The sequence below is a fragment of the Phyllobates terribilis genome, unplaced genomic scaffold (assembly GCF_046119375.1).
Source record: "Phyllobates terribilis strain yellow unplaced genomic scaffold, ASM4611937v1 Scaffold_3__8_contigs__length_932513732, whole genome shotgun sequence".
NCBI classification, from domain to species: domain Eukaryota; kingdom Metazoa; phylum Chordata; class Amphibia; order Anura; family Dendrobatidae; genus Phyllobates; species Phyllobates terribilis.
Window position 1 is genome coordinate 638,589,726 of NW_027362763.1, and position 17,209 is coordinate 638,606,934.

Here is a 17,209-nt window from a genome sequence, read left to right on the forward strand (position 1 = left end):
CCCCCCCCTGTTTCTGTGTCTCAGGACCTGTCGCTGATGATGACCCCCCCCCCCTTATTTCTGTGTCTCAGGACCTGTCGCTGATGATGACCCCCCCACACTTATTTCTGTGTCTCAGGACCTGTCGCTGATGATGACCCCCCCCCCCATTGTTTCTGTGTCTCAGGACCTGTCGCTGATGATGACCCCCCCCATGTTTCTGTGTCTCAGGACCTGTCACTGATGATGACCCCCCCCCATGTTTCTGTGTCTCAGGACCTGTCACTGATGATGCCCCCCCCTTGTTTGTGTCTCAGGACCTGTCACTGATGATGACCCCCCCCCCCTTGTTTCTGTATCTCAGGACCTGTCACTGATGATGCCCCCCCCCTTGTTTCTGTGTCTCAGGACCTGTCACTGATGATGACCCCCCCCCCCCTTGTTTCTGTGTATCAGGACCTGTCACTGATGATGACCCCCCCCCCTTGTTTCTGTGCCTCAGGACCTGTCACTGATGATGACCCCCCCCCCTTGTTTCTGTGCCTCAGGATCTGTCACTGATGATGACCCCCCCCCCCCTTGTTTCTGTTTCTCTGGACCTGTCACTGATGATGACCACCCCCCCTTGTTTCTGTGTCTCAGGACCTGACACTGATGATGACCCCCCCCTTGTTTCTGTGCCTCAGGACCTGTCACTGATGATGACCCCCCCCCCCCCCCCTTGTTTCTGTGTCTCAGGACCTGTCACTGATGATGACCCCCCCCCTTGTTTCTGTGTCTCAGGACCTGTCACTGATGACCCCCCCTTGTTTCTGTGTCTCAGGACCTGTCACTGATGACCCCCCCCCCCTTGTTTCTGTGTCTCAGGACCTGTCACTGATGATGAGCCCCCCCCCCCTCTTGTTTCTGTGCCTCAGGACCTGTCACTGATGATGACCCCCCCCTTGTTTCTGTGCCTCAGGACCTGTCACTGATGATGACCCCCCCCCCTTGTTTCTTTGCCTCAGTACCTGTCACTGATGATGACCCCCCCCCCTTGTTTCTGTGTCTCAGGACCTGTCACTGATGATGACCCCCCCTTGTTTCTGTGTCTCAGGACCTGTCACTAATGATAACCCCCCCCTTGTTTCTGTGTCTCAGGACCTGTCACTGATGATGACCCCCCCCACCTTGTTTCTGTGTCTCAGGACATGTCACTGATGATGACCCCCCCCACCTTGTTTCTGTGTCTCAGGACATGTCACTAATGATGAGCCCCCCCCTTGTTTCTGTGTCTCAGGACCTGTCACTGATGATGACCCCCCACCCTTGTTTCTGTGTCTCAGGACCTGTCACTAATGATGACCCCCCCCTTGTTTCTGTGTCTCAGGACCTGTCACTGATGATGACCCCCCCCTTTGTTTCTCTGTCTCAGGACTTGTCACTGATGATGACCCCCCCCTTGTTTCTGTGTCTCAGGACCTGTCACTGATGATGACACCCCCCCCTTGTTTCTGTGTCTCAGGACCTGTCACTCATGATGACCCCCCCCTCTTGTTTCTGTGTCTCTGGACCTGTCACTGATGATGACCCCCCCATGTTTCTGTGTCTCAGGACCTGTCACTGATGATGACCCCCCCCATGTTTCTGTGTCTCAGGACCTGTTACTGATGATGACCCCCCCCCATCTTTCTGTGTCTCAGGACCTGTCACTGATGATGCCCCCCCCCCTTGTTTCTGTGTCTCAGGACCTGTCACGGATGATGACCCCCCCCTTGTTTCTGTGTCTCAGGACCTGTCACGGATGATGACCCCCCCCTTGTTTCTGTGTCTCAGGACCTGTCACGGATGATGACCCCCCCCTTGTTTCTGTGTCTCAGGACCTGTCACGGATGATGACCCCCCCCTTGTTTCTGTGTCTCAGGACCTGTCACTGATGATGACCCCCCCCTTGTTTCTGTGTCTCAGGACCTGTCACTGATGATGACACCCCCCCCCTTGTTTCTGTGTCTCAGGACCTGTCACTGATGATGACCCCCCCCCCATTTTTCTGTGTCTCAGGACCTGTCACTGATGATGACCCCCCCCATTTTTCTGTGTCTCAGGACCTGTCACTGATGATGACCCCCCCCCTTGTTTCTGTGTCTCAGGACCTGTCACTGATGATGACCCCCCCCTTGTTTCTGTATCTCAGGACCTGTCACTGAAGATGACCTCCCCGCTTGTTTCTGTGCATCAGGACCTGTCACTGATGATGACCCCCCCCCCTTTGTGTATCAGGACCTGTCACTGATGATGACCCCCCCCTTGTTTCTGTGTCTCAGGACATGTCGCTGATGATGACTCCTCCCCCCCCCCTTGTTTCTGTGTCTGTCTCAGGACCTGTCACTGATGATGACCCCCCCCCCTTGTTTCTGTGTCTCAGGACCTGTCACTGATGATGACCCCCCCCCCTTGTTTCTGTGTCTCAGGACCTGTCGCTGATGATGACCCCCCCCCCCTTATTTCTGTGTCTCAGGACCTGTCGCTGATGATGACCCCCCCACACTTATTTCTGTGTCTCCGGACCTGTCGCTGATGATGACCTCCCCCCTTGTTTCTGTGTCTCAGGACCTGTCGCTGATGATGACCCCCCCCATGTTTCTGTTTCTCAGGACCTGTCACTGATGATGACCCAACCCCCTTGTTTCTGTATCTCAGGACCTGTCGCTGATGATGACCCCCCCCCATGTTTCTGTGTCTCAGGACCTGTCACTGATGATGACCCCCCCTTTTTTCTGTATCTCAGGACCTGTCACTGATGATGACCCCCCCCCCCCCCTTGTTTCTGTGTCTCAGGACCTGTCACTAATGATGACCCCCCCCCCCTTGTTTCTGTATCTCAGGACCTGTCACTGATGATGACCCCCCCCTTGTTTCTGTATCTCAGGACCTGTCACTGATGATGACCCCCCCCTTGTTTCTGTGTATCAGGACCTGTCACTGATGATGACCCCCCCCTTGTTTCTGTATCTCAGGACCTGTCACTGATGATGACCCCCCCCCTTGTTTCTGTGTATCAGGACCTGTCACTGATGATGACCCCCCCCTTGTTTCTGTGTCTCAGGACCTGTCACTGATGATGACCCCCCCCTTGTTTCTGTGTCTCAGGACCTGTCACTGATGATGACTCCCCCCCCCCCCCCCCCTTGTTTCTGTGTCTCAGGACCTGTCACTGATGATGACCCCCCCCCCCTTGTTTCTGTGTCTCAGGAACTGTCACTAATGATGACCCTCCCCCTTGTTTCTGTGTCTCAGGACCTGTCACTGATGATGACCCCCCCCCTTGTTTCTGTGTCTCAGGACCTGTCGCTGATAATGACCCCCCCTTGTTTCTGTCTCAGGACCTGTCGCTGATGATGACCCCCCCCCTTATTTCTGTGTCTCAGGACCTGTCGCTGATGATGACCCCCCCACACTTACTTCTGTGTCTCAGGACCTGTCGCTGATGATGACCCCCCCCCCTTGTTTCTGTGTCTCAGGACCTGTCGCTGATGATGACCCCCCCTTGTTTCTGTGTCTCAGGACCTGTCGCTGATGATGACCCCCCCCCCTTGTTTCTGTATCTCAGGACCTGACACTGAAGATGACCCCCCCCCCCCTTGTTTCTGTGTCTCAGGACCTGTCACTAATGATGACCCCCCCCCCTTGTTTCTGTATCTCAGGACCTGTCACTGATGATGACCCCCCCCTGTTTGTGTCTCTGGACCTGTCACTGATGATGACCCCCCCCCCTGTTTCTGTGTCTCAGGACCTGTCCCTGATGATGGCCCCCCCTCCACTTGTTTCTGTGTCTCAGGACCTGTCACGGATGATGACCCCCCCTTGTTTCTGTGTCTCAGGACCTGTCACTGATGATGACCCCCCCCTTGTTTCTGTGTCTCAGGACCTGTCACTGATGATTACACCCCCCCCCTTGTTTCTGTGTCTCAGGACCTGTCACTAATGATGACCCCCCCCCCATTTTTCTGTGTCTCAGGACCTGTCACTGATGATGACCCCCCCCCCATTTTTCTGTGTCTCAGGACCTGTCACTGTTGATGACCCCCCCCCTTGTTTCTGTGTCTCAGGACCTGTCACTGATGATGACCCCCCCCCCTTGTTTCTGTGTCTCAGGACCTGTCACTAATGATGACCCCCCCCCCCTTGTTTCTGTGTCTCAGGACCTGTCACTGATGATGACCCCCCCCCCTTGTTTCTGTGTCTCAGGACCTGTCACTGATGATGACCCTCCCCTTGTTTCTGTGTCTCAGGACCTGTCGCTGATGATGACCCCCCCCTTGTTTCTGTGTCTCAGGACCTGTCGCTGATGATGACCCCCCCCCTTATTTCTGTGTCTCAGGACCTGTCGCTGATGATGACCCCCCCACACTTCTGTGTCTCAGGACCTGTCGCTGATGATGACCCCCCCCCCCTTGTTTCTGTGTCTCAGGACCTGTCGCTGATGATGACCCCCCCCCCTTGTTTCTGTGTCTCAGGACCTGTCGCTGATGATCACCCCCCCCTTGTTTCTGTGTCTCAGGACCTGTCACTGATGATGACCCCCCCCCTTGTTTCTGTATCTCAGGACCTGTCACTGATGATGACCCCCCCCCCTTGTTTCTGTGTCTCTGGACCTGTCACTGATGATGACCCCCCCCCCTTGTTTCTGTATCTCAGGACCTGTCACTGATGATGACCCCCCCCCTGTTTGTGTCTCTGGACCTGTCACTGATGATGACCCCCCCCCCTTGTTTCTGTGTCTCCGGACCTGTCACTGATGATGGCCCCCCCCCTTGTTTCTGTGTCTCTGGACCTGTCCCTAATGATGACCCCCCCCCCAATTGTTTCTGTGTCTCAGGACCTGTCGCTGATGACCCCCCCCCTTGTTTCTGTGTCTCAGGACCTGTCGCTGATGATGACGACCCCCCCCTTGTTTCTGTGTCTCAGGACCTGTCGCTGATGATGACCCCCCCCCTTATTTCTGTGTCTCAGGACCTGTCGCTGATGATGACCCCCCCCCCCCCACTTATTTCTGTGTCTCAGGACCTGTCACTGATGATGACCCCCCCCCCTTATTTCTGTGTCTCAGGACCTGTCGCTGATGATGACCCCCCCCTTGTTTCTGTGTCTCAGGACCTGTCACTAATGATGACCCCCCCCCCTTGTTTCTGTATCTCAGGACCTGTCACTGATGATGACCCCCCCGCTTCTGTGTCTCTGGACCTGTCACTGCTGATGACCCCCCCCCCCACCCCCCCGCTTCTGTGTCTCAAGACCTATCAGTGATGATGGCCCCCCTCACCCCACTCCATTACTGTGTTTCCGGACCCGTCACTGATGATGACCCCCCCCCGTTTCTGTGTTTCAGGACCTGTCACTAATTCTGACCCCCTGTTTCTGTGTTTCAGGACATGTCAGTAATGATGAGGCCCCCCCCCCCCTTTACTGTGTTTCAGGATCTGTCACTGAGGATGACACCCCCCCCCCCCCATTACTGTGTTTCAGGACCTGTCACTTATGATGACCCCCCTGTTTCTGTGGTTCAGGACATGTCAGTAATGATGACACCCCCCCCCCCTTTACTGTGTTTCAGGACCTGTCACTGAGGATGACACCCCCCCCCTCCATTACTGTGTTTCAGGACCTGTCACTTATGATGACCCCCCCGTTTCTGTGTTTCAGGACATGTCAGTGATGATGTACCCTCGGGAGGAGAAGTTGGACAAGTTGTCCCAGGAGGAGATCATCTCAAACACTAAGCTGGTGATGCAGGGGCTGGAGGCGCTGCGTAATGAGCACAACTCCATCCTGCATAGCCTCCTGGAGACAATCAAGTGTCTTAAGAAAGATGAGGAGGCCAACCTGGTACATGAGAAGTCCGGCCTGCTCCGCAAGTCCGTGGAGATGATTGAGCTGGGTCTAGGGGAGGCTCAGGTGAGACAAGGAAATTCTAGAGCCGTGGGCGGGAGAGAAGGAAGAGCAGCCCGGGACGTGGTGATGGGCAAGGGGTTTTCTAAGTAGGGCACTCAAGAGGTGTTAAAGAGATGGGGATGTTTGATCTGGTTGTGTGGTGGGCTGGATGGCCACACTGGTTGAGAAGATGGGGTGGTCTTAGATGTGGGACAAAGGGGTGGGGTAGTCTTAGACTTGCATGCAAGGCGAGAAGTTCAGGAGTCTTAGACTTTTGACAAGGATATGGATGAGGTTTAGATGGGCATGCAGATGGGGGGGGGTAGTTAGATGGGCACGTGGGATGGGAAGATGAGGGAGGTTACATGGGCACAAAGATGGGGGTGGTTAGATGGGCATGCGCAATGAGGAGATGGGAAGGTGTTAGATGGGCACGCAGGATGAGAAGATGGTGGGGATTTGATGGGCACGCAGGATGAGAAGATGGGTTAGGTTAGATGTGCATTCGGGATGAGAAGATGAGGAGATGTTTGATGGGCTTGCTGGATGAAAAGATGGGGGAGATTAGATGGGAGCGCGCGATGAGATGATGGTGGCAGGTTTGATGGGTACGTGGGATGAGAAGATGCTGAGGGGGTTAGATGGGCACAAGGGATGAGATCATGGCGAGTGTCAGGGATTAGATTCAGTTATCACAGAGATCACAGACCGGGATTCACGCTGAACCACCCTAGTGATCTTTGGAGCCAACAGCTCTCTGCTGCCCCCTATTGTCCGGACAATTACACTATTGGCTGACGATCAATGGTGGAGGCCACAGGCTGCTCCCACTAATTAGTTATCAAAAATCTAACAGTGAGCGTATGGCATATACACTTCCGGATTCCAACGCATGGAATGTGTGTACATACTGCTGTATGATCACCGCTAACTCCACGATAACACTACTCGCTGCCACCACCAGTCTTTTGTTAAAATACAGGCTGATTGGACGCCTGGAATAGTTAGCGTATGGCTTTGAAGCGAGGGGTGATTAAAGATCAAAAAGAACAGAATTATTAAATTTTATATTTAATTCAAAGGGAGGCAGTGTTTATGAAACATATACAAAGGATTTTACAATGGGGACAAAACAATACAGCATATACAGTTACACAAAATAAAAGAGATTAACAGAAGAACTTACAATTCCGATCGCAGAGACAATTCAGTTTAGCCGAAGGAGCTCACTTCGATTGGCCGTTACGTGAACGGGGTTCCTGCATACACGGACATTGTATATCTCTACACAAACGCAGATCATAATTCGGCTTGATCTTTTATCAGTGCCTGAGTCCCAGCCACACACTCCCCCCCCATGATGACCTGACCTGGGCCAGGTTATGGGCTGGTCTCGGTCCTTCGTGATTTTATGAAATCCCCAACTTATGCGATAACTCCTCTCCGGATGATCGCAGATCATAGATTGATGCCACATTTTTTATCGGGATGTTATCTTTACTTGGAGACCAAGCATGGCATAGCTGTTGACAATTATCTGGTTACTGTGGATTTATGGCTCATAGACAGGTGCCACAGATATGAAAAAATATGCATATTCTTCCCCACCCTGCCCCGGCGATGAAAATTTATATCCCATCCCTATCTTGTTATAGAAACTCCAATGTTCTATATTTTCTTTCGGTGCCTTAGTGTCCAGGATATATGTGGATGAAAGGAATGTGCACCTGTGAAGGACAATAGCTATTTCTAAAGAGTGAGAGATATTCCCTTTTATCCTTAACAAGCCTTTTCCTATCTATTCAATTTGTACTTTGTCTACACGCAATACACATCCTCGTTCAGTCAGCTGGCCCATATGTTAAACTGTGTAATTCACTAGACTGTCGGCTCTTGCATGTTAATTAAGCTGGTTCACTATTCAATTTCCTACTTGCATTCTATTGTACTTTCCTACATCTGTCAACTCAGATTGTAAATGGCAGAGGGAAGGGGGGGGGGGGGTTTCAGAGATTTTTTAAAATATTTTCTATGACAGCGGGGGGACTTGTGGAACGAGGAGATGGATTGTGGCTGATTTGGGGCAGGTATGTCGGTGGTCGGTGCGAGTGATAACACGGATATTCTATGTCTCGGGCATCTCTAAGCTGGAGGCAGATCCCAGATCTCTGCCTGGTGGCCATCATTGTCGTCATACTGGTGACAGCTGTGGTGGAGGCTCAGACTCCCTCGTCGCTGGCACAGGGTCTTCTAGAATGGGGGTAATCTGGTGGGATTGCCGTATACCCCTATGGGCGGACAGGCGGTGATGGGTGAGCTGACACTCTACCTTTCTGCAGCTGATGATGGCTTTATCCAATCACCTGACTGCAGTGGAGTCGGAGAAACAGAAGCTGCGGGCGCAGGTGAGAAGACTTTGCCAGGAGAACCAGTGGCTGCGGGACGAGCTGGCGAATACCCAGCAGAAGCTTCAGCACAGCGAGCAGAACGTGGCGCAGCTGGAGGAGGAGAAGAAACACCTGGAGTTCATGAACCAGCTCAAGAAATATGACGAGGATGTGTCACCCACGGTAAGAGTGTCCACTACAGGCTCAGCCCGGGGGAAAAGCCACCAAAACCACATACAGCTAGCCCGGGGGCAACGTGTCCTAATGAAATCCCACTGTGTTTGTGCTGCTTTGTAACATCTCCTGATCCGCGTTCTCTCCGCAGGAGGAGAAGGAAGGAGACTCCAATAGAGAGAATCTGGATGAGCTTTTCCCCAACGAGGAGGAAGAGTCGGGACAAGGCAGTAAGTATGAGAACCCTCCTACCATTTTCTTCAAAACACTGGCTTAGCGGAGGGTCCGGGGCCACGGACCCCATCACACGTGACGAGAGACACGATTGTCCTGAAGCCATTTATCTCCTGTGAATATCACAGTTCAGTGTGTAACTATTCTACCCATTTGTGGCTGAAATTCATAGGAACGATAGTAGGAAGAGCAATATATATCATATATCAATCACAATAATCCCATAATAAACTCCTACCATATATTAGGACTAAATACCATGGCCAATCGCCAAACAAACATAACAAGCAAAGAACCGGAGAAAGACGATCTAGAGGCCAAATATAAAACTACAATAATCTCTATTCATTTCAATAATCAATCACAGGGCACGGAATTGAAGAAAGCACAGTACAGGCTCTGTGGAGGACACGTGGATGGTTAGGACCTCTCTATGATCAGTGTATGAGGAGGCTCTGTGGAGGACACGTGGATGGTTAGGACCTCTCTATGATCAGTGTATGGGGAGGCTCTGTGGAGGACACGTAGATGGTTAGGACCTCTCTATGATCAGTGTATGGGGAGGCTCTGTGGAGGACACGTGGATGGTTAGGACCTCTCTATGATCAGTGTATGGGGAGGCTCTGTGGAGGACACGTGGATGGTTAGGACCTCTCTATGATCAGTGTATGGGGAGGCTCTGTGGAGGACCGTGGATGGTTAGGACCTCTCTATGATCAGTGTATGGGGAGGCTCTGTGGAGGACACGTGGATGGTTAGGACCTCTCTATGATCAGTGTATGGGGAGGCTCTGTGGAGGACACGTGGATGGTTAGGACCTCTCTATGATCAGTGTATGGGGAGGCTCTGTGGAGGACACGTGGATGGTTAGGACCTCTCTATGATCAGTGTATGGGGAGGCTCTGTGGAGGACACGTGGATGGTTAGGACCTCTCTATGATCAGTGTATGGGGAGGCTCTGTGGAGGACACGTGGATGGTTAGGACCTCTCTATGATCAGTGTATGAGGAGGCTCTGTGGAGGACACGTGGATGGTTAGGACCTCTCTATGATCAGTGTATGAGGAGGCTCTGTGGAGGACACGTGGATGGTTAGGACCTCTCTATGATCAGTGTATGGGGAGGCTCTGTGGAGGACACGTGGATGGTTAGGACCTCTCTATGATCAGTGTATGGGGAGGCTCTGTGGAGGACACGTGGATGGTTAGGACCTCTCTATGATCAGTGTATGGGGAGGCTCTGTGGAGGACACGTGGATGGTTAGGACCTCTCTATGATCAGTGTATGGGGAGGCTCTGTGGAGGACACGTAGATGGTTAGGACCTCTCTATGATCAGTGTATGAGGAGGCTCTGTGGAGGACACGTGGATGGTTAGGACCTCTCTATGATCAGTGTATGGGGAGGCTCTGAGGAGGACACGTGGATGGTTAGGACCTCTCTATGATCAGTGTATGGGGAGGCTCTGTGGAGGACACGTGGATGGTTAGGACCTCTCTATGATCAGTGTATGGGGAGGCTCTGTGGAGGACACGTGGATGGTTAGGACCTCTCTATGATCAGTGTATGGGGAGGCTCTGTGGAGGACACGTGGATGGTTAGGACCTCTCTATGATCAGTGTATGAGGAGGCTCTGTGGAGGACACGTGGATGGTTAGGACCTCTCTATGATCAGTGTATGAGGAGGCTCTGTGGAGGACACGTGGATGGTTAGGACCTCTCTATGATCAGTGTATGGGGAGGCTCTGTGGAGGACACGTGGATGGTTAGGACCTCTCTATGATCAGTGTATGGGGAGGCTCTGTGGAGGACACGTGGATGGTTAGGACCTCTCTATGATCAGTGTATGGGGAGGCTCTGTGGAGGACACGTGGATGGTTAGGACCTCTCTATGATCAGTGTATGGGGAGGCTCTGTGGAGGACACGTGGATGGTTAGGACCTCTCTATGATCAGTGTATGGGGAGGCTCTGTGGAGGACACGTGGATGGTTAGGACCTCTCTATGATCAGTGTATGGGGAGGCTCTGTGGAGGACACGTAGATGGTTAGGACCTCTCTATGATCAGTGTATGGGGAGGCTCTGTGGAGGACACGTGGATGGTTAGGACCTCTCTATGATCAGTGTATGAGGAGGCTCTGTGGAGGACACGTGGATGGTTAGGACCTCTCTATGATCAGTGTATGAGGAGGCTCGGTGGATGGCACGTATATGGTTAGGACCTCTCTCCTCTATGATCAGTGTACAGGGAAACTTGGGGGAGGACATGTGGATGGTTAAGGCTGTGTGCCCACAATGCGTTTTTGGTGCGTATTTGCAGCGCGTAAACGCTCCAGAAACGCATTGCATACCTTATCCCATTACTTCCTATGACATTCTGCAAGTTCTGTGCACATGGTCAGGATTTTTTCTGCGCAGATTTTACTCACAAAAAAAATATGGACATGACCAATTCTTGTGCTTTTCTGCATGCGTATTTGCCTATACAATGCATTGGAAAAACGCATGTGAAAACCGCATGCGTTTTTCTGCCAAGGAGATGCAGAAATGCTCAGGAAAATTTCTGCTTCATTTCTGCATCGTGGGCACTAAGCCTTAGACCTCTCACCTCTATGATCAGTGTATCGGGAGACTGTGTGGAGGACGCTTATATGATTAGGACCTCTCTCCTCTATGATCAGTGTATGGGGAGACTGTGGAGGGCACATATATGGTTAGGACCTCTCTCTATAATCAGTGTATGGGGAGACTCGATGGAGGGCAAGTGGATAGTTAGGACCTATCTCCTCCACGATAAGTGTATAGAGGCTCTGGGGAAGACATGTGGATAGTTAGGACCTTTCTCCTCTATGGTCAGTATATGGAGAGGCTCGGTGTAGGACATGTTGGGGACGCTCCTTTATGTTGGGGACGCTCTGGGAAGGACACGTGGATTGTTAGGACATCTCTCCTGTATAATTAGTTTATGGAGAGGCTCGGGGGAAGACACGTAGATCGTTAGGACCTCTCCTTTATGATGTGGAGGATATGTGTATTTTAGGACATCGCCTTCCTATGATCAGTGTATGAGGAGGCTCTGGGGAGGACACGTAGATGGTTAGGACCTCTCCTCTATCAATGTATGGAGAGGCTCGAGGACGGACACATGGACTGTTAGGACTTCTCTCTTCTGTGATCAGTGTATGGTGAGGCTCGGTGGAGCACTCGTGGATGGTTAGTTCCTCCTCTTTATGATGGTGAGGCTCGGTGGAGCACTCGTGGATGGTTAGTTCCTCCTCTTTATGATGGGGAGGCTCGGTGGTGGACCCTTGGATTTTAAGACATCGCCTGCCTATGATCAGTGTATGGTGAGGCTCGGTGGAGCACTCGTGGATAGTTAGTTCCTCCTCTTTATGATGGGGAGGCTCGGTGGCGGACACTTGGATTTTAGGACATCGCCTGCCTATGATCAGTGTATGGTGAGGCTCGGTGGAGCACTCGTGGATGGTTAGTTCCTCCTCTTTATGATGGTAAGGCTCGGTGGAGCACTCGTGGATGGTTAGTTCCTCCTCTTTATGATGGGGAGGCTCGGTGGCGGACACTTGGATTTTAGGACATCGCCTGCCTATGATCAGTGTATGGTGAGGCTCGGTGGAGCACTCGTGGATGGTTAGTTCCTCCTCTTTATGATTGTGAGGCTCGGTGGAGCACTCGTGGATGGTTAGTTCCTCCTCTTTATGATGGGGAGGCTCGGTGGTGGACACTTGGATTTTAGGACATCGCCTGCCTATGATTAGTGTATGGTGAGGCTCGGTGGAGCACTCGTGGATGGTTAGTTTCTCCTCTTTATGATGGGGAGGCTCAGTGGCGGACACTTGGATTTTAGGCCATCGCCTGCCTGTGATCAGTGTATGGTGAGGCTCGGTGGAGCACTCGTGGATGGTTAGTTCCTCCCCTTTATGATGGGGAGGCTCGGTGGCAGACACTTGGATTTTAGGACATCGCCTGCCTATGATCAGTGTATGGTGAGGCTCGGTGGAGCACTCGTGGATGGTTAGTTCCTCCTCTTTATGATGGGGAGGCTCGGTGGCGGACACTTGGATTTTAGGCTATCGCCTGCCTATGATTAGTGTAGGACTCTCAGACGTTGTGTTTCCATTTGCTCAGTGTCGCACCAGCACAGTGCGGCCGCCGCAGCTGCTCAGCAAGGCGGATACGAGATCCCGGCACGACTCCGCACATTGCATAATCTAGTCATCCAGTATGCATCTCAAGGCCGGTACGAGGTGGCGGTGCCGCTCTGCAAACAAGCCCTGGAGGATCTGGAGAAAACTTCTGGGCACGACCATCCTGACGTGGCCACCATGTTAAACATCCTAGCACTGGTGTACAGAGACCAGAACAAGTACAAGGAAGCTGCTCATCTTCTAAATGATGCCCTGTCCATCAGAGAGAAGACCCTGGGAAAAGACCACCCTGCAGTAAGTGTGCATCAATCGTGACGCAGGCTTGTGGTGTACAGAGCTGATTGTGCTATGTTACAGGTAGCCGCCACACTCAATAACCTGGCAGTGCTGTACGGGAAAAGGGGGAAATACCGCGAGGCCGAACCTCTGTGCAAGAGAGCGCTGGAGATCCGGGAGAAGGTAATGGTGCTCCCGAAGTTCACCCCCCCCAGCCCCCACACTGCTGGGGTTTTTCTGCATGTCCCACTTCTACCTCACGTGTTCATCCTCCTTCTCTCTACTGCCTCCTTCCTCCTCCTCTCTACCGCCCCCCTCCCTCTTCCTCCTCTCTACTGCCTCCCTCCCTCTTCCTCCTTTCTACCTCCTCTCCTCCCTCTTCCTCCTCTCTACTCCCTCCCTCCCTCTTCCTCCTCTCTACTCCCTCCCTCCCTTTTCCTCCTCTCTACTGCCTCCCTCCCTCTTCCTCCTCTCTACTGCCTCCCTACCTCTTCCTCCTCTCTACTGCCTCCCTCCCTCTTCCTCCTCTCTACTGCCTCCCTCCCTCTTCCTCCTCTCTACTGCCTCCCTCCCTCTTCCTCCTCTCTACTGCCTCCCTCCCTCTTCCTCCTCTCTACTGCCTCCCTCCCTCTTCCTCCTCTCTACTGCCTCCCTCCCTCTTCCTCCTCTCTACTGCCTCCCTCCCTCTTCCTCCTCTCTACTGCCTCCCTCCCTCTTCCTCCTCTCTACTGCCTCCCTCCCTCTTCCTCCTCTCTACTGCCTCCCTCCCTCTTCCTCCTCTCTACTGCCTCCCTCCCTCTTCCTCCTCTCTACTGCCTTCCTCCCTCTTCCTCCTCTCTACTGTGCCTCCCTCCCTCTTCCTCCTCTCTACTGTGCCTCCCTCCCTCTTCCTCCTCTCTACTGTGCCTCCCTCCCTCTTCCTCCTCTCTACTGTGCCTCCCTCCCTCTTCCTCCTCTCTACTGTGCCTCCCTCCCTCTTCCTCCTCTCTACTGTGCCTCCCTCCCTCTTCCTCCTCTCTACTGTGCCTCCCTCCCTCTTCCTCCTCTCTACTGTGCCTCCCTCCCTCTTCCTCCTCTCTACTGTGCCTCCCTCCCTCTTCCTCCTCTCTACTGCCTCCCTCCCTCTTCCTCCTCTCTACTGCCTCCCTCCCTCTTCCTCCTCTCTACTGCCTCCCTCCCTCTTCCTCCTCTCTACTGTGCCTCCCTCCCTCTTCCTCCTCTCTACTGTGCCTCCCTCCCTCTTCCTCCTCTCTACTGTGCCTCCCTCCCTCTTCCTCCTCTCTACTGTGCCTCCCTCCCTCTTCCTCCTCTCTACTGTGCCTCCCTCCCTCTTCCTCCTCTCTACTGTGCCTCCCTCCCTCTTCCTCCTCTCTACTGCCTCCCTCCCTCTTCCTCCTTTCTACTGCCTCCCTCCCTCTTCCTCCTTTCTACTGCTTCCCTCCCTCTTCCTCCTTTCTACTGCCTCCCTCCCTCTTCCTCCTCTCTACTGCCTCCCTCCCTCTTCCTCCTTTCTACTGCCTCCCTCCCTCTTCCTCCTTTCTACTGCCTCCCTCCCTCTTCCTCCTCTCTACTGCCTCCCTCCCTCTTCCTCCTCTCTACTGCCTCCCTCCCTCTTCCTCCTTTCTACTGCCTCCCTCCCTCTTCCTCCTTTCTACTGCCTCCCTCCCTCTTCCTCCTCTCTACTGCCTCCCTCCCTCTTCCTCCTCTCTACTACCTCCCTCCCTCTTCCTCCTCTCTACTGCCTCCCTCCCTCTTCCTCCTCTTGCCTCACTACTCCTCCTCCTCCTCTTGCCTCACTACTCCTCCTCCTCCTCTTGCCTCACTACTCCTCCTCCTCCTCTTGCCTCACTACTCCTCCTCCTCTTGCCTCACTACTACTACTCCTCCTCCTCTTGCCTCACTACTACTCCTCCTCCTCCTCTTGCCTCACTACTACTCCTCCTCCTCCTCTTGCCTCACTACTACTCCTCCTCCTCCTCTTGCCTCACTACTACTCCTCCTCCTCCTCCTCTTGCCTCACTACTACTCCTCCTCCTCCTCCTCTTGCCTCACTACTACTCCTCCTCCTCCTCTTGCCTCACTACTACTCCTCCTCCTCCTCCTCTTGCCTCACTACTACTCCTCCTCCTCCTCTTGCCTCACTGCTACTCCTCCTCCTCCTCCTCTTGCCTCACTACTACTCCTCCTCCTCCTCCTCCTCTTGCCTCACTACTCCTCCTCCTCCTCCTCTTGCCTCACTACTCCTCCTCCTCCTCCTCTTGCCTCACTACTCCTCCTCCTCTTGCCTCACTACTCCTCCTCCTCTTGCCTCACTACTCCTCCTCCTCCTCCTCTTGCCTCACTACTCCTCCTCCTCCTCTTGCCTCACTACTCCTCCTCCTCCTCCTCTTGCCTCACTACTCCTCGTCCTCCTCCTCCTCTTGCCTCACTACTCCTCGTCGTCCTCCTCCTCCTCCTCTTGCCTCACTACTCCTCGTCCTCCTCCTCCTCTTGCCTCACTACTCCTCGTCCTCCTCCTCCTCTTGCCTCACTACTCCTCGTCCTCCTCCTCCTCTTGCCTCACTACTCCTCGTCCTCTTCCTCCTCTTGCCTCACTACTCCTCCTCCTCCTCTTGCCTCACTACTCCTCCTCCTCCTCCTCCTCCTCTTGCCTCACTCCTCCTCCTCTTGCCTCACTACTCCTCCTCCTTCTCCTCTTGCCTCACTACTCCTCCTCCTCCTCCTCCTCCTCTTGCCTCACTACTCCTCCTCCTCCTCCTCCTCTTGCCTCACTACTCCTCCTTCTCTTCCTCTTGCCTCACTACTCCTCCTTCTCTTCCTCTTGCCTCACTACTCCTCCTCCTCTTCCTCTTGCCTCACTACTCCTCCTCCTCTTGCCTCACTACTCCTCCTCCTCTTGCCTCACTACTCCTCCTCCTCTTCCTCTTGCCTCACTACTCCTCCTCCTCTTCCTCTTGCCTCACTACTCCTCCTCCTCTTCCTCTTGCCTCACTACTCCTCCTCCTCTTCCTCTTGCCTCACTACTCCTCCTCCTCTTGCCTCACTACTCCTCCTCCTCCTGCCTCACTACTCCTCCTCCTCCTCCTCCTCCTCCTCCTCCTCTTGCCTCACTACTCCTCCTCCTCCTGCCTCACTACTCCTCCTCTTCCTCTTGCCTCACTACTCCTCCTCCTCCTCTTGCCTCACTACTACTCCTCCTCCTCCTCTTGCCTCACTACTACTCCTCCTCCTCCTCTTGCCTCACTACTCCTCCTCCTCCTCCTCCTCTTGCCTCACTACTCCTCCTCCTCCTCTTGCCTCACTACTACTACTCCTCCTCCTCCTCCTCCTCTGCCTCACTACTCCTCCTCCTCTTCCTCTTGCCTCACTACTCCTCCTCCTCTTCCTCTTGCCTCACTACTCCTCGTCCTCCTCCTCCTCTTGCCTCACTACTCCTCGTCCTCCTCCTCCTCTTGCCTCACTACTCCTCGTCCTCTTCCTCCTCTTGCCTCACTACTCCTCCTCCTCCTCTTGCCTCACTACTCCTCCTCCTCCTCCTCCTCTTGCCTCACTACTCCTCCTCCTCTTGCCTCACTACTCCTCCTCCTTCTCCTCTTGCCTCACTACTCCTCCTCCTCCTCCTCCTCCTCTTGCCTCACTACTCCTCCTCCTCCTCCTCCTCTTGCCTCACTACTCCTCCTTCTCTTCCTCTTGCCTCACTACTCCTCCTTCTCTTCCTCTTGCCTCACTACTCCTCCTCCTCTTCCTCTTGCCTCACTACTCCTCCTCCTCTTGCCTCACTACTCCTCCTCCTCTTGCCTCACTACTCCTCCTCCTCTTCCTCTTGCCTCACTACTCCTCCTCCTCTTCCTCTTGCCTCACTACTCCTCCTCCTCTTCCTCTTGCCTCACTACTCCTCCTCCTCTTGCCTCACTACTCCTCCTCCTCCTGCCTCACTACTCCTCCTCCTCCTCCTCCTCCTCCTCCTCCTCTTGCCTCACTACTCCTCCTCCTCCTGCCTCACTACTCCTCCTCTTCCTCTTGCCTCACTACTCCTCCTCCTCCTCTTGCCTCACTACTACTCCTCCTCCTCCTCTTGCCTCACTAC

General features: G+C 53.6%; 1 protein-coding gene across 3 annotated transcripts in view; it reads left to right on the forward strand.

Annotated features, from left to right (window-relative positions):
* The window catches only part of LOC141257245 (kinesin light chain 1-like), a 78,170-nt gene that overhangs the window by 12,715 nt on the left and 48,246 nt on the right, over positions 1–17,209 (forward strand). For all 3 annotated transcript variants that reach the window (XM_073671575.1, XM_073671578.1, XM_073671577.1), the window contains exons 2-6: positions 5,662–5,913; positions 8,229–8,459; positions 8,602–8,680; positions 12,827–13,140; positions 13,204–13,305. In XM_073671575.1, coding sequence (XP_073527676.1) covers positions 5,665–5,913; positions 8,229–8,459; positions 8,602–8,680; positions 12,827–13,140; positions 13,204–13,305 — 975 coding nt within the window. In that variant the 5' untranslated portion in view covers positions 5,662–5,664. The remainder of the gene's footprint in view (positions 1–5,661; positions 5,914–8,228; positions 8,460–8,601; positions 8,681–12,826; positions 13,141–13,203; positions 13,306–17,209) is intronic.